At 39.0% G+C, this 17,701-nt stretch overlaps 1 protein-coding gene across 2 annotated transcripts in view; it reads left to right on the top strand.

Annotated features, from left to right (window-relative positions):
* The first annotated feature begins 14 nt into the window (after nucleotides 1-14).
* Nucleotides 15-17,701, top strand: part of SH3YL1 (SH3 and SYLF domain containing 1) — a 47,861-nt gene continuing 30,174 nt past the window's right edge. For both annotated transcript variants that reach the window (XM_014948932.1, XM_014948931.1), the window contains exons 1-4: nucleotides 15-135; nucleotides 12,928-13,038; nucleotides 14,058-14,171; nucleotides 14,669-14,733. In XM_014948932.1, the coding sequence (XP_014804418.1) occupies nucleotide 135; nucleotides 12,928-13,038; nucleotides 14,058-14,171; nucleotides 14,669-14,733 (291 nt within the window). In that variant the 5' untranslated portion in view covers nucleotides 15-134. The remainder of the gene's footprint in view (nucleotides 136-12,927; nucleotides 13,039-14,057; nucleotides 14,172-14,668; nucleotides 14,734-17,701) is intronic.

The raw sequence follows: 17,701 nt of genomic DNA, 5'->3' as shown, positions 1-17,701 counted from the left end.
ACCTGAGGCAGGTGCGCGGCTCAGCGGGGCCGCCCGGGCCCGGCCCAGAGCGGCGGTGGCGGCGGCGAGGAGAAGGGAGGCGAGGCGAGGAGAAGGGAGGCGAGGCGAGGCGGGGGAGCCCCGGCTTGGGCAGGAGTGAGTATCCCCACACAGGGCAGGTGGGCTCCGCGGCGGGGGGCTTCCCCCTCCAGGGTGGGCGGCCGGGCGGCTGGCTGTCCGGGGAGCCGCTGGGGCGGGCATGGCGGGGAGGGGATGGAGCCCTCTACCTCCCTTGTCGCTGCAGAAGCTTCCCCTGTCGCTGCAGAAGCCACCCAGGAGGGCGCGGGGCGCATTTTTACTATGAGGGTGGTGAGACAATGGAACAGGTTGCCCAGGGAAGTTGTGGATGCCCCATCCCTGGAAGTGTTCAAGGCCAAGCTGGATGGGGCTTTGAGCAACCTGCTCTAGTAGGAGGTGTCCCTGCCCATGGCAGGGGGGTTGGAACTCGATGATCTTTGAGGTCTCTGCCAACCCTAAGCATTCTATGATTCTATGTGGTGCATCCTCTGAGTAGAAACCTAAGAAACATCAAATACAGCCTTGACGTAGCCAGGCTGCTAGTGGAGTTGAGCACATGTGCTCTGCGTTTTTCAGAAGGGCTTGAGTATTTTATTTTTTTTTTTTTTCTTCTTCTTGTATCTGGCTTCATCTGCTGGGATATCCTGGTGTAAAGAACCTGGCTGGGTTTTGCCAGGCTGGCTGCCGGCCCTGTGGTGGCAGGGTGTGGCTGGGTCTGGATTCCTCGGCTGCTTTCAAGACTTGTTTGCCTTGTTATTCCGTCAAAAATTGGCACTTTGGAAGTTAAAATAGAAATGCCAGATTCTGAATTTTGTGCCAAATCTGTGACTTTGAAATGAGAGTGGTGACTAGTCAATTGTCATAACCTAAAAAGCTAATATGTAGCATGTTTTCTGTAGAATGGAACACATTTCCTTTTCACGTGCTGGCCTGCATACCTCCCATTTGTTGTAAATGCAGTTGTACAACTGCATTTGTTTATATTTAGTTAGTTTACTTTGCAGCAGAAATGACTGGGAGTCAGAAACAATGATTCTCTATCCAGCATCCCCCTCCTCGCACGCTGCAGCGCTCGGCTGTCTCACAGGTCTGCTTCTAGGTGTCAGGAGTGAAAGGTGGTGAAGCCAGAAGGGGCCGGGGCTCTGCTCAGTCACCAGATGTGGCCTCAGTGAAGGAGAGAAGGGCGAGATGGGTCAGTTGTGTAATTCTCACATGTAGCTCTGTCATGTTATATCACCTGAGCAGTGCCTTCATTCCTGCTTTCTACCACATGGAGTGCCTTGAGGTGTCAATATAGGAAATGAATTCACCACCACCACTGCTTTTCTGTGCATTTGTGAGTGCTTTGAAAGACCATTCCAGAGTTCATATAAAACTCAGTGTTTGTATTTGTGTATGTAACATGTAGGTGTGCCTCACTCTGACAATGAGATCAAGTATTTCATGTTTCCATGTCTTGGGGAGAGGAGTGGGGAGGATGGTTATCTTGAACCTTGTTCTGCGTTCTCAGCCGTCAGCAGTGGAAGAAAGTCGCAGTCTGTACCTTCATCAATGTCAATTTCATACCTTTGAGATGAACAGAATTTGCTGTTGTTCTTTGTCTTTTGTCATGATTTCTCACCACTAAGAATTACTCTTTCTGATGTGATGAGGGTGTTGTTTTTTTTTTTAAACATCCATTACACTGCTGTAGAAGAGCTTGCAATGCAAGGCTGCTGTGAAGAATAGGAATAGGCTTTATGACTTGGAGGGAGAGAAATGCTATTGTGACAAAGACAGTCTAAGAGCTTAAGTAGAACTAGGGCTCTTCAAACTCTCAGTTAATAAATATCAAGCACTTTTTAGTGTTTATTCCTTTTAGTTTGAAGAAACATTTCTTGTATGATTCATTGTAGAGATTAATTCATTGTGGGAATTTGTAACTTCTTAGATTTGACGCATGCATGTAGGGAATTGGGACATATATGAAATAGGGAAATGAGAGGGTCAGAATGTTGGAGACATTTCGACTGATAGAGTTGTTAAATATTTTCTGCAGGAAGTAGATGGAGTCTGTGTTTTGTTAAGGTACCCAAATACTTTTTTCATGTAGATTATTATTGTAGCATATGAAGATATTTGGTAGCACACACTGGGGCTGTAGTCTCTCACATTTTTGTTCTATGTTTCTGTTCCTGGTGAGAAAATAAGATGTTTTTTAAGATTTTTTTTTTTTTTTTTGAAAAGCACAGCTTTGTTTTACTTAAAGTTTTCTTGTGTGAATGTATTTGTTTACCTGCTTTGAATTGCCTTGAAGTGTATTCTTCATGATTAAAATAGAGTTAGCAAGCCAAAGCTGGGATTCCCTTTAGGATTTTTTCCCTTACTCCCGTGTCTAAACTTCACATATCGCACCAACTCTTGTATTAACATGAGGAGAGACAGGCAGAACTGAATTTCTAGTTCTGACTTAGCTTCGGTCGTGCTACCTATCTGGCTTGGTGGGCAGCACCCAGCCCCTTTGGTACCAACTGTTTGCACATCAAACATGCTACAATAAGTGTATATGAAAGACTTGCTAAAAGAGTTTCAGGTAGACAGCTTCCCAAGGCTTGGGTGGTGGAGTGGATAGGTGTGGTGGTGTGTTTTGAGCAAAAGCCTGCAATTCTCGTACAAATACTTGGAAGAGTTCATTTGTTAGTCTCAGACAACCCCCAGGGTAACTCTGCCTTTGGTGCTTGTTACAGAGCCTACCACTGTCTATGTATTTTTGCAAATGCTAGTTTCTGACTATCTTTGTACAAACTGAGTGATTTCTTCCCCATGCTCCTTGTGTTTATCCTCTCTCCTAGTGTGAAGGTTACAACTCAGTTATATAATTGTGGACTCAGGATTTTAGCATTCTTGTAATTGCTAAAAATTACAAGGATTTTTTGAAGACTTTCAGCTACAGGTGTTCCACTGCTCTGCCTGCTGTGCAGCTAAGCAGATGCCTGATGAGCTTTTTGGAACAAATCCTCTGATTCAGCTGTGCCTCAGGCAGTCAGTGGCTATCTTCACATGCTCCAGTTCCTTAGAAATAAGAAGACATCACCTAGTTGAAACATCTTGCATGTACGAAGGGAACACTTTTTTCTTTAAAGTGTCTTGTTAGTGAAATCGGTATAATTTTGCCGTCATGTATTCCAGCTCTGACCAGAAAGTTCATCATTCTAGGAGATGAGAAGAAATTCAACATCTCTATTTAGAATTTCTGATCTGAATTCCTTACAAAAAATGCTGGGAACCTGAGTCATCAAATGCTTTTGATAATGTGTGTTACTGGTTTGTTTTGGGATTTATTCTTTGGTTTTTCTTGCTTTTTTATTTTTGCCTTTTTTTTAATTTTACTTTTCTTAAGGAAGTTAAATTAATTCAAAGTGAGGACTGATATCCCATGAAGTTACCGAGTGGTACTCTTTGTTCTTTGCTGTTTGTTGAGAAAAGTAATAAAAAATATGCATACAATGAAACTGTAGACATGGGGTTTTTTGCATGTTGGTGGGGGTTTTAGCATTAACAAAGTGGATATTCCATATGAAAAAGATTGAGATCCTGTTGTCTAGAAAGGCATACATAATTGATAGCAAAATCTGAAAAAGCATCTTGTGAACACTATCAGCTAACCAAAAACCTTGTATGCTTTTAGACTCTATATGTGACAGTATTCACACTGACATAGCTAACAGGCTTTTATCACATCTCATACAATTTAATTTATTCAGGTAGCCTGTGCAGAGGCTAAGCTTATTTTTGATATGTTATTTTATGTAATTACTGCATTTCAAATAAATTTTGCTTTGCTTTCAGAAAGGTCATCAGTTAGCATCTCTCTAAGCTTGAGTTTACAAAATCCCTATGCTTAGAGGACAACAGCCTAAGAACTTGAGCAAGCAGGATAAGTTTTCTCCTTTAAAAAATGTCATACCAGAAAGCCCTGCACCGAAGTTAGGTGCTTATAAAGTCTGCAAAGAACAATTTGCCTTAGAACACCGGCTAATAGTAAAAGTAGTACAAATGCAGGTTGAAGATGGGGTAGTTTCCCTCTCTGGGTTCAGAGTTACCACAGTTACATGCTTCCAATAATACTGATTTCCTTCACGTTATCTTCAGAGGTATTGCGATTTCTATAATTCAAAGTAATACATTTAAAAACAAAACAAAAAAACCACCCAAAAACCCCCTCACAAACAGAAAACACAGGCTTGAAACAAGAAGGAATAAAGGAAGGAATATTTTCTCTGTCTCTGTTCATTTCTATCAATGGAAAGGCTTCTGTGTTTGAAGTGGTTCTTTTTGAATAAAGTCTTGTGATTCTGCTGTAGGTTTTGGGTTGACTCCATACTGTGTATTTGTATACCAAAATCCAGATAGGGATGTCTGGGTTTCTCGTCGTTGTTGTCTGACTTCTTAGCTGTCTTGAAATAAGCATACAGGTGCAATGCAAGATTCCATACAGGTTTTCAGAAGTACTAATCTTTAAGATGGCATTTGTCATTTCCCTTCTCTGCTTCCCCTCAAATTACTGTGATTTAAATATATAAATATATATATGTAGTTTTGGAAATGTAAGCTTCATAAATTCAAGAATGATTTCTTACTATAGCCATCTCCCTGATTCAATTAAAAAAAAAAATCTTCAAAATACTGTAAATGTCTTAGCTTTATATATTTATATAGTGATAGAAATGTCTGTCAAATTCTGTTCTTTGAGGAATAATTGTTGGGCTATTTTCCTTTCAGAGAAGGTGCTATCTTCTGTTATGACATTCCTGTTTCGTATTTGTGCTCTTGAAGGCTGAATTTAGTTGTAAATTTAGTATGCTCATGAGGTTTTTCCTGTGTACAGGCTGCTGCCAACAGCTAACTTTAGGAGGTTATTGTAGGTGAAATAAGATAAAACAGGCTGGTTTTAACATGGATAAAAGTGGGGGGTTTTAATTTTATGCTTTACTTCTAAGCACCATTTCACTTCTTTCCAATGCGGTGTTTGGAAAGAAAAAGCTGATTGTTCTTATATTTCCATCTATTTTAAGTAAACCCTAAAATACTTCCAACTCTTTGTGTTCTGCAGGTTCCGTGGACCTTTCTGCTTTGTTCTCCTTCTGCCACCACTACCAGCACAGTCTTAATCCAGTAAACTTTGTGTAACCCAGAGTGGGGATGGAGGAGAGAGTAGTTACCATTAATTCACAGTACAAAAACCTGTAAGGTTGTGGAAGCATGTGTTAGTCTTGCAGTGCAGTTCAGCTGCCACTCTGCAAGGCCATGTAGTTCCTGCTGTAGTACTTATACCCTGCTGTAACTCTTGCTGTCTCTGACATAGCACTAGCTACTCACACCAAGCTTGTTGAGGAACAGTACTGCATGTAAAATACAGTTATACCAGGAGCGAGGAACTCAGCCTCTGACAACAGACTCTGCTGGGTTTCAACTAAAAGGGGTGATTATTGCATTTATTTTATTAAATCCTTTTCCTCCAGTTTCCTTTTCTATTTCTGCCACTATTTCCTTGGGCCCCACAGATCTTTTCTTGACGTTTCATTGAGCTGGCTGCTTTGCTGTCTGCCATTGACTTTCAAGTGTTGGAAGTAGTAAATGGAGGGACACTAATAGGGACGTGTTTAACATAGTCTGCTACTTGTTATCCATTGCTGTATATTGCTTCACTTTTTCTTGTGGTTAGGCAAAATGCTTATGATGCACGTCTTGCATGCTGTTGTAGGAACAGAAGTGTCGGAGGACTGGAGGAAAGCCAGTGTCACTCCAATCTTCAGAAAGGGCAAGAAATTACAGGCCGGTCAGCCTCACCTCCGTCCCTGGAAAGGTGATAGAACAGTTCGTTCTGGATGTCATCTTTAAGCATGTGGAGGAAAAGAAGGCTATTTGGGAGTGGTCAATGGGGGTTGGATGGGGTCAGGCTCTTCTCAGTGGTGCCTGGTGACAGGACAAGGGGCAGAAACTGGAACAGAGGAAGTTCTGTATGAACATGAGGAAAAACTTCTTTGCTTTGAGGGTGCCAGAGCACAGGAACAGGCTGCCCAGAGAGGTTGTGGAGTCTCCTTCTCTGGAGATATTCAAAACCCACCTGGACAGGTTCCTGTGCAACCTGTCTAGGTAAACCTGACTAGATGATCTCCAAAGATTCCTTCCAGCCCCTACAGTTCTGTGAATTCCAGATAGCAAATGAATCCCAAGGCTGGAGCTGGGTACCACAGTACCACGATGTTACATGTTTGTGAAACCAAAATTACACTCATCTCTTCAATTGTAATGCTGAATTGAAATCTCTTTTTCAGGCTCTTTACCAACACTGGCCTGTCTTGCTTTTCAGGTTTCTCTTTCCCATTAGATGTTACTTCTTAACCTTTCTTGACTACACTAGTTCTCATGTTTATAAATGTTCTAAATCATAACTTTGAATGTTCTCTGTTCATATGCTTTTTAGCATTGATGTTGCTGCTGTAGCCATGGGTATTTGCAAATCAGCTATGCTTTAAGGTATTCTTGTGCTATTTCTGAACTTTTTAGTAAAGTGAAAGTGAAGACTAAATTACTGTCTGAGGCTCGTAGAAGGTATTTGTTACTGTTTTTTCTTCTTTTTGGTAATCAAAAAAACCCAAAACCACCTTCCACCAATATGCTTCAAAGCTCATACATGCACAGGCAACGTATATATGAAATATGTATGTAAGGCTTTGTCTCCACTTTATGATCAATCTCCTTTGAAACTGTACTTTTGATGTTCAGGCTCTCATAATGCCACCATGCTTTATTTCATCTGTTCATATTCAGCAGAATTTTGATTATATCAGAATTAGTTATAGATTTTTAAGTAAAAAAGCTTTATTTATTCTTTACTACACCTTGCTCAGATAATTTCACCAAATGTTCAGCCAACACATTACTGCTGTTAGTCAGAATGTAAATTAGAGGCTGACGCACTTGCCTCATCAGCTTACAAATTAAGCAGTTAATCAATTTTGGTGTGATATTCCCCCATGGGGTTTGTGTTGCTGACTCACATATGCTCAATATCTTCTCCTTTCAACAACAAGCAGGAGTGCAAATGAAGCTTGCTCCCAGCTGAGCATTCACTGGTCATGGCATTCCAAATCCATCAGTCAGTATATCCTCCTGATAGATATTATTGTCTTATTGCTCCTGGTTACCTCTTTCCTGAGCATTACTTGAATACAAAACAGACAATTATATATGCATACTTAACAGCTAATACCAAAGACAGTCCTACAGGATTATTTCTTATGTTATTGAAGGGGTAAACTGAACATGGAACTTCTGCTTATTTCTAAATATTTCATACACTGTTTTTATTAAAAAGCAGATATTTCTGTAACATCTGTTTGATAGACTTGCAATATTAAATCAGTTTTTATGACAATGATCTTATAGTTCAAATCCTAAGGTAAACTTGAGGGGGAGGAGGACAATTTGATAGGTGAACAGAAGTTTAAGCCATTTTTGATGGCACAGAAATCCCACTTATGGTTTTGTTTGCGTATACAGTGATTAAAATAAAAAGAAACAAGATTTTGTCTCTAACCTTCATAATCTTTAATAATTTTATTTCTATTGTATTTTGGGACAGACACCACCATTTCATAGTGCAAATTTCCATGTACTTTTGTGGATTTTTTTTAAAATATAAAGAAGTAAATAACTAGTTTTGAATTGTCTTTGAAACAGTTGTGCAATTTTCTGCTTTATATTTTTTTAGTGGAAAAGCATAATGTTCTTTGCCTTTGGACAAAGTTTTATGAAACTTTTAAAATAAAATTTAACAGTAAGAGTGAGGCCTCACCCTTGCTATATAGCTAACCATTAGACGTTTTAGTGTTGATTTTTGTCTGTGTCATTATTTAATCTTGAATTCTGTCAAATAAATTGTGAGTGTGGCATAGCCTAAGAGGGAGAGTCAAACCTTCCCCTTTCCACAGTGATAAAAATAGTAGATTTCTTTTTCTATGGCTCTAGCAATCTTAGCAAAATGGGAGTCCAGCCAGGCTTTATCAAGCATCATATCATACATAATTAAGGTCAGGGTGTGGGCTTGTTTGTTGGTGGGTTTGTGTTCTTTTTTTCTTTTTTTTTTTTTTTTTTAAAAGAAGTCATCAGTTCCTTAAGGTCCTGGAAGTGTTCCAGCCCAGGCTGGCTGGGGCTTTGAGCAACCTGGTCGAGTGGGAGGTGTCCCTGCCCATGGCAGGGGGGTTGGAACTCAATGATTTTTAAGGTCCCTTCCCACTCTAACCATTCTATGATTCTATCCATGTAGGCATCCTGCCAGTCCCTTAGTATCTGTAACATGGAAGTAAATATAGGAACTCAAAATGTGCCACTATGGAAGGAACCATACAGTAGACACTTTGTTGGTTTTCAGCAATGAAAGTGTTTAATCAGCTGGCTTGTAAATCCTGCCCTTTGTTATTAAAACCTTTCTGTGCCATGCCAATTCAAGTAACTTCAGTTTGTACCTGCTGCTGTCTAAATTAAAATCTGAGTGTAAGTCATCTTAGTCGCAACCCTTTGATATAGGATGTAGCTTTGAGTTTTTTGGTTGTCAGTGCATTCCGCGTCTTCCTTTCTTCCCTCTTCCTCCATCTGTGGCTCTACTGTGTTTTAGAGATATCACCCATTTCTTAGTCTGCTTCTGAAAGTGCACAAGTCTGGCTCCATGCAAAACAACTGGCAGAATGTTGTCAAATCCTCCTGCTGTTTCTTAGTCCAGAAAAATAATCCTGTATTGCTTCAGTCTGTGGCAGGAAGGGAAAAAGCAAGGGACAATAGAAGTGTGAAGTCCTGTAGATGCCCAGGGGATACAGAAGCAATACTGATGTAGGAAACAAATAATACAGGGAGAAAGTGAAGTTTCTGCTGTTATTTTGAGGATGGGAAGTTATGTTATTCTCGCGCTTAGTGCTGCGGTGGACAGTTAGATGAGGAATCTCTATATCTCCTCTATCCCTTGATAATAAAGGAACCCCACAACATGTGCACAAAAAAAAATAACCTTTCAGAGGGATTGGAGTGGAAATATATAATCTTCAGTTTGCTCAAGTAATTTCTGTGTAACATTTGCATTTGGAAATACAATGTTTAGAATCATAGTGCAGATAAATCATAGCAGGGACATCTTCAACTAGATCAGGTTGCTCAAGCCCTGTCCGAACCTTGAATGTTTCTAGAAATGGGGTATCTACCACCTTCCTCTCTGGGCAACCTGTTTGTAAAAACACTGTTGTCCTCATAAAATATTTCTTCCTAATTTGTCTCTAAATAATAACAGGATAAAAATAAGCCAGGTGGGAACATCATGGGGTCAGCCTAGGTATCCTGTGAAACTTTTGAAGTAAACGCTGAGAAGGGTTACTTTGACATCCTCCCTCCTGCCTCAAGGTGACACCAAAACCTGATTTGGAAACCCATTATATATTGAGAAATGAATAGACAGAGAGGTAGTAACAGTGTTACTTTTGCTGGCTTAGAACGTTCAGCTTTTAATTGTTTTCAATTAAATAGTAACTCTTACCTGCAGGTGAACGTCCACACGCTGTTTTCTGGTAATCATCAAATCTTTCAGAAGCAATTCTTTATCTGAAAATGCATATGAAAACTGTAAAGTAATTTATTTTTTTTTTAACTCATCTCTTCTTGTTTGCAGACACTTAGGTCTGAAAACATCTCATGCTTTCTCAATGGACTTAGCCAAGGGATTTCCCTTCTACTCTTTCTAAAAGATGAGCTGCTTTTTTTTCCTTTTTAGTAGTAAGAAGAATGAATTGGAGATGATCTTCCAAATTCTGCGATTGGCCAAAGAGGAGCAAAGGGGAGGAAGGAATGTGTGCAAAGATAAGGAAGAGGGGAGTGAGAGGAGCTCAGATGTTTATTTTACTTCTCTGTAATCTAGAAGCTGGATAATGCTTGGTTTTGCTCGCTAATGTGTTTTTTATCTCTAATGTATTTTTATTTCTACAAGTCTTATTTTTATTGTCTTGATCGCTTTGCTGAGAGTCCTGCATGGTCAGGTGCATAACTGTTCATTTTACCACAGTTAAAATGGAGCATATCTTTCACTTTAGTCTTATTGAACCATAGGAATAATTAAGTACCAGGGAATGTGTATCTTGGGTAGACTGAGTAGATGGCCTTCTCCAAAATCAAGACTTCTAGACTTACAAAATATCTTAAGTGAAAACTACATGCAAAAGTGTTCACCTGGTTATGCAAATGGATATTCACTGTGTGTTACAATATTAATTGTGAATTATAAGTTATAATATGGTAAACATGTATTATTCATGCCTTCTTGAGAAGAATGGTGTTGCAATATGCTTTTTGTAACTGCCTTAATGTATTTCCATACGAAAGCAAAAATTTTTCCTATTTTTCTCTTACAACATGCTGGCAATGTTTTCTCTCTGACCTTGAAGGTGCAATGTGGAGTACAAACAACAGAAGTAATGGGGACATTTGCTCCAGCCCAGTTTGTTAATCTACCTGTTCATGTTTTGCATGGGCTACACTGGCCTCTCTTCTAGCTGTGTCCCTGTGGCTGAGTTCCAGCCTGGTGAACCAAGGAAGAAAGACACCTTCAGAACTCCTGCAAACTGGCTCTGCTGGTTTTGGCTGGGGCAGAATTAATTTTCTTCACAGTAGGTAGTATGGAGCTATGTTTTACGTTTGTGCTGGAAACAGTGTTGGTAACACAGGGACCTTTTAGTTATCGCTGAGGAGCGCTTACAGAGTCGAGGCCCTTTCTGTTTCTTACCCCACCAGCGAGTAGGCTGGGAGTGCACAAGGAGCTGCGAGGGGACACGGCTGGGACAGCTGGCCCCAGCTGAGCTGAGGGATATCCCACACCGTGTGATGTTGTGCTCAGCCATAAATCAGGGAGGAGATTGTCCAGGGGGCTGCTGCTTGGGGGCTGGCTGGCCATCGGTTGGTGGTGAGCAATTGTTTTCATTTGAATCACTTGTTTTTCTTGGGTTTTATTTTTGCTCTTTCATTACAAGTTGTTGTTGTTGTTGTTACTTTATTTCAATTATTGCACTGTTCTTACCTCAACCCATGAGTTTTCTCACTGTTACCCTTCCATTTCTCTTCCCCCCATCCTGCTGGGGCAGGCAGTGAGCGAGCGGCTGTATGCTGCTTAGCTGCTGGCTGGGGTTAAACCACAGCACTGGCTTACAGTTTCAGTGCCATAACAGTCAGAGACAATTGTGTGCGCCAGTAGCTATTTCTGAAGGTCCTGGGCTCTTAGAGTTTAGAGCTTCACCTTCCCCTGTCCTTTCACAAACTGGTGACTTGGCCTTAGCTCATCTTAGCTTTCTGAGAACAGATGGGATGATTAGGATAGAATTAGCATGTCTTCTCTCTGTTACTGGGGTGCAGTTTAAAATTTGTTGCATTTTATGCATTTATTTCTTTCAGTTCCCAGAGAGGCTGATATTTCTTCATTTCTGATGTCTGCTGTCACTTCAAATCCTCTGGTGCTATACCTCCTGTGTTTTCACCAAAGCCAAATGTTGCTACAAGGTTTCACAGGGGAAGCTAGTTCAGAGACTCAGCTGTGAAAATCTCTCATTCTAGTAATCTTTCATCTTGCTTGGAGAACATACTGGAGGAATATACTTCACTGTGGAAAAGTAGAGGTGTAATTCTTATTCTAGTCGATGGAGCCTGGACAGAAACTTGGCTGACTTGCTGCTAAGTGTTTCACTTAGTCTGAGCTGAATTGCTCTCCAAGTTTCATTGATTTAATCTCAGAATGTATTTAGTCCTCACCTTCATGGCTGTTGGTGGGAACGTTGCCCAGAGTGAAGAGGTGAATGAATGTTCAAGGAACACCAATTAAAAATCTAGGCCACTTTTGACAGAAAGTTCTTTCTTTATGCACAGTCTTTTCTATGCTTTTGTGAATTTAAAAGCAATGGAATTGTATGGATATACTGTTGCTAGTTCTTTCCAGAGACAAGACATGAGGCTAGATGCATCTTTAGTCTGACAATATATTCATGTATTACTGAGGCAATCTGTTGCTGTGATAAACTTGGAAATGGTGGCTGTAGATATGGCCAGACAGGAAAACAAGAAAAAAGTTAAATGATAACTTTGAGGGGGTTTTAGTCAATGTAAGAATCAAGACTAACTCATATCTTTTTGTCTGCACTAAGGCCTCTTTTTGCAAATTTACAGGTGAAACGTTACTATTCATCCATAAAGTGATATTTATATCTTTGCCTTGAGAAGAGAGTAAGAAGGCTGAGACTCCTGAAGGAGAGGAAGAGGCTGGAGGGCTGTGGCTATTTATAAAATCATGAAGATAGTGGATAAGTTGAATAATGTAGTTGTTCACCAGATTTCATGAGACTTGAACTGGCAGACATTCACTGTAACTAGTAGATTAATTTAAAATAGATCAAGTATTTTTGAGCTGCTGCTGCAGGAATTCTGGAGGTGAAGATTATCAGCAGGTTTGAAAAATTCATATGCAACAAGCCCATAAATAAATAGTGGTAGGAACAACAGCAGAGGTATCTCCATCATCCTTGCCGTTTCCAATGTGGATTCTGAGGAAGTAGAAGGGGAGCAGGTTGTGGAAAAGAAACCAGGCTTATGTGCTCTTCCTAAGCAGCATCTGCCATTACAGCCATCAGAGACCAACTGTGGGTCTGATGCAGAAGATCATTTTTATTTGCTGTTTCCCCATTTGTGTGGTTTACTCTTTATTTGTAAAGAATCACTTTACCCATACAAATTACAGTATTTTATTTTTAGATGAGCTATCCAAAACTGATCATAGATATAATTTTTTACTTCTTACATGTTTTACAGTGAATAACCCTATACCTTCCAACCTGAAGTCGGAAGCTAAAAAGGCAGCTAAAATATTACGAGAATTCACAGAAATAACTTCCAGAAATGGACCCGACAAAATCATACCTCGTGAGTAAAGAAAATGTTTTGATTCAGCTAAAACCTTCAGCATTCCCCTGTGTTGAAGTCATACTCTTTTTACCAACTCCCTCTATTTTGACTATCATAACTTAGGAAGGAATGAAGATCTGGAGTGCCACAACTTTTGTGAAAACCTTTTGGAAATTTAGGGATTCATTTTGCTGTTTTCTAGGCAGACATTACTTACTGGGAGAAATCTTTTGCATGTTCAAAACCACAGGATATCTGCAGAGGAAGGCTTCCCTCTGGGCCGGATGGTCTGTCTAATGCTCACCCTGTGAATGTCTGTTCTTCAGGGAGAACCTGGAATATTAGCTGTATCTGTGTCTATTAGAATTAGTTAGATGAAAATAAGTTGAAGGAAATAAATCAGGGTGTGTTTCTCCTTTGATACTGGTTAAGCACTCTTATTTGCTGCTGTCCTCTTTATTTTTGCAATTGTTATTTTGTGTTTCTCCTGGTTGCTTCCATTAATCTGGCGTTGCTGATTGTGGCTTTGAATCCATAACTGTTGTGTTTCAGAAGGTCTGTAATAAGAATTGCAGGATGATGACACTTTATTTGCCACAAACACTGTCTAATGATACAAGCTAATTAGGCTGCTGTGTGACACTGTGATTTAAATTCAGACTCCTGTCCTCCAAAAATCTGTAGAGATGTGGATGTCAACTATTCGCCGTCTCTTTATCTTGCTACGGGTACTCACTCAAAGGTACTCAATGTTCGTGGCGGTATGCAAGCTAATTCTGTATGAGCTAACTGGGATGGGTGAAGCAGTTATGGCAGCATAGAAATTGGTGGAGGCTGATGTGACCCGTGACTCGCTTTGTGGTTGATGATAGAGCGGAGGCGTCATTATCAGTTCAGTGTTTTTTGCACTTTTCTTTAAGGTTTGGCTTTGATTATTTGACTCTTGTGTGTTCAAAATTGTTAAAAGTAGACATTTATTTTCCTCTTCTCTTAGAACTTCTCTTACAAATCTTGAATAAATGTTTTTGCTGTTTCAGCTCATGTAATAGCTAAAGCCAAAGGCCTTGCAGTTTTGTCTGTTATCAAAGCTGGATTTTTGGTAACTGCTCGAGGCGGAAGTGGAATTGTATTAGCTCGTCTTCCGAATGGAAGTAAGTGGATATTTTACCTCTGTACTTCATGGGAGAATTTAAAAAAAAAAATATTTTTTCCTCGTTATTTCTTTTTGTAGCATAAAGCACAAGATGTGTGAGGAGTCAAGGCAGTAGATGACAATGTTTGGTTTGAAAGCTATTTTCAGAATTTTGTACCTACTTTTGACCAGATGTAAATGCTTTAAATATCTTTGTACAAAAGGATGAAATATAAAAGTGTATAGTTTAAAACTCATTAGAAGAATGAATTATATCCAATTATAGACAACTGTATGATAAACAACTTGTAACAAAGATTTGTTTAGATCATGAGGGCTTGTGTTTCTTAAATTCCTTCCTGTGGGCTAAACTAGTATAATTAGGTAATTCCATTGGTGGTTTTGAACGTGGTTTTAAATACAGAATTTGTTAGTGTTTTTTAACTCTAATAATAAAATGAGTATTTCCTGTAACGTGGTAAAAAATCTGTAAATTTGTCTTGTTTTGCATGACAGCCTGGTCTGCTCCTTCTGCAATAGGAATTGCTGGCCTTGGTGGTGGATTTGAAATTGGAATTGAGGTATAATTTTGCATTTCAAATATTGTTGGTAACTTTTTTTTGCAAGAAATTAAAATGCATTGACAAAAATCTGAATGTTAGTGAGACAGTAGAATCTATTTTTCCGTGTAAAAAAGCTATTATACAATTCATTTATACAAGACAAACAAAATAGGGGATTTGGTCCTATCAATCTAATTGCTTGGAGAAATTTAAATGAAAATAAGTGACATAAAAGCTATTTCCTTGATTTCTCACTTCTAGAAGACTGAATTTTTTCCTTATGGAAAGCTTCCTGTCAGTGTTCACATAAGCCAATTGGAGTTAATTAAAAGTATTGCATACTTAATACTGTATTAAATGCTTTGTTAAAGAGCACAAGGACTCCATCTGCCCAGAAACAGTGAAAAGAATTGAATGTAGAGTGAAATGGAGTCTGGCTGATGTTACCGTATTTCATACATTTCCCACTTCACCCTTCAGTTTGGAAGCAGCAAAACTGGTGGTGCCTCCTCTGAAGGGATGCTACAGAAAATGAGCCAGTTTCCAGCCAGCAGAAATGGTTAAGTAAGGGACTCTCAACATGTTCAGAGAAGTCATGTTGATCTGAGCTCTGACAACTCTCTGCCTCTGCTTCTTGTCTCTTCTTCCTCATGGCTCCTTCACCCTTGTTTGTTTCTTTCCCCCTCTTTCCCACCCTAGCCTCTAGTCCTGTCCTCTTTTCTTTCTGTTTGGCTTCTGTTCTGCTGATTCCCAAAGAAAATCAAAGTAACAATATGCTGCCAACAAGATCTATTGCTGTGGGTGTTGTCCTCTTCCAAAGAGGCCAGGCAGAGCTGATCTGGGTGGTCCACTCCAGCCCCCCCTGTGTCTCCTACAGCTACCCAGTTTATCCCTGTCCTGACAGCCAGTCAGCCAGCATGCTCATAATGAGCAACGGATCAATATTTTATTGTATCCTCATTGTTCACTATGTGATATCAGACATTATTACTGTGCAGTTTTTAAAGGACACTGTGGATACAAAATCATTAATTTTTTGTAAGGGTTTTCTTTTGGTTCTCATGACAACAGGATCTAAGTGCATTACAGAACATTTGAGTTTGAGCCCCAGCGTTTGTGTTTTGGTTTTGGGGCTTGGGTGTTCTTTTTGCTCTTATGACAATGAAATAGACTTTTCACACACTTTGATTAATCTATGAAACTTTTCCTTTAATCATCTCCGTATGGTATTTTAGATAATGTAACCATTTCCTATTGATACTTACTCAAATAATTTCAATTTCAGAAGCTATTTCTGAGAGGACGTTTTGTCTGAACAATATTGTGCCCTTCATTTGAAATTTTAGTCAGCCTACAAAATACCATTTCTTTACTGGCGTTGTTATAAGTTCTTACTTAATTCTAGAGAAGAGATGCTATTCAGAAATATCTAAGTGTCTTAGGACCCCACAGTCCAATTTCAGCATTCTTTTAGTCATATATAAACTTAAACCTTGTAGAGATTGGTTGAATTTTATTCCTATAGGAGATATTACAGTTGGCATAGTTGTAGTGGTGCTTATGGGTGGTTTTAAACAATAAGAAGGAAATTGCAAACTTTAGAAGTCATAGTATTTGCATGTTTTTCCAATTGACGTGGTACCTCAAATTAAAGACTAATTTTAAAATTCATCTAAATACTTTCCTTGAAGGTTTTATCAGTATGGATTCACTTAGCGTTAGCTGTGGATTCGTCCTCTTAATGGGTAAGAGGAGGTAGCAGCAGCCTGAGTGACGTTCTCTCTTCATCCCTGGATGATTCAGAAACTACTCATGTCAGCCAGCTTTTGTTTGGGATGGGGTAGAGGTTACCAGAGGGCTAAGAACAAAGGCCTCTCTTACGCTGTGTGTGATACTTCTGGGCCAGCCTTGTTTTGCAAATAATCTGGTATTTCCTCTTGTATTCCCTGCTGTCACTGTTTGGAATTTGGGGTAAGTTGCAAGTTTTTTCTGAACCTGGCTTTCAGTCAAGTCCATCAGATGAAATACCAGGCACCGTGGTCCTTGAGTAGTCAAGTTACCTGTTGGAAAGATAATCCATCACAGTAAACTACAAAGGTGTCATCTACTCTATTGGACAGGCTGGTACTGCTTCAGTATTGTTTTTTTTAATACCTGTAGTGTGTTTACTGAGCTTTCAGGTAAGATAGAGTGATCTTTATAGGATCATGCTTGCATTTGAAAGATTTTTTTTCCTTCTTTAATATGCTTCCTAGTTCGGGAAAAGAGGTGTAGGAGACTTTTATTGAATTTTTTAAATCAAAGAGAGTTGCAGTTTTACAATACTGGTGGTAATAGGCATCAATTTAAATAGTAGTAGAAGTTCTTTAATAAGTGCATTTTGCATCACAATCCAGACAGTCTTTTAAAAATAGTGATTTTCTTTTTTTTCCATTTTGTATTGATATCTTTCAAAAATACTTTGTTAGCTCTTCAATTATTGAGTTTAATAGTTTCTCAAAGAAAATAGCTACATCTCATATATTCAAGTGTTAAAAAATTAGATATTAATTCATATTAAAACCTTAATTTTCTATCAAGAAAATAAAATTTTGTCAATAACAGGAAAACGTGTTTATTCTTTGGACAGTAATTTAGTTTACTAATTTTTGCCTTGCTGTTAATAATTCAATTATGGAAGGATCAAAATTATTTTCTTGATCTTGCAAAAGCCATAGAAAATTAAAATTTGCTAATTAGGAATTTTTAAATTAAAATAGGGTTTCTGTTACACCTGTTGTTTATTGCATACTGAACATATCAGCACTTGGGAAAAAAATCAGTCAAATTTGATTAAAATAGTAGGTGAAAGGATTTTTAGTTTCAAAATACCTTGCAGAAAAAGAATCAACTTTGTTATGAAAATTAGTTCAAAAGAATCCCTTACTAGAAAGGAAATAATTCTGAGAGAAGGAAAAACTATCACTTGAATTAAAACCTTGATAAA

This window comes from Calidris pugnax, unplaced genomic scaffold (genome assembly GCF_001431845.1).
Source record: "Calidris pugnax isolate Ruff unplaced genomic scaffold, ASM143184v1 scaffold141, whole genome shotgun sequence".
Taxonomy (NCBI): domain Eukaryota; kingdom Metazoa; phylum Chordata; class Aves; order Charadriiformes; family Scolopacidae; genus Calidris; species Calidris pugnax.
Note: the sequence above shows the minus strand (reverse complement) of the source record. Positions and strands in the feature narration are given on the sequence as shown.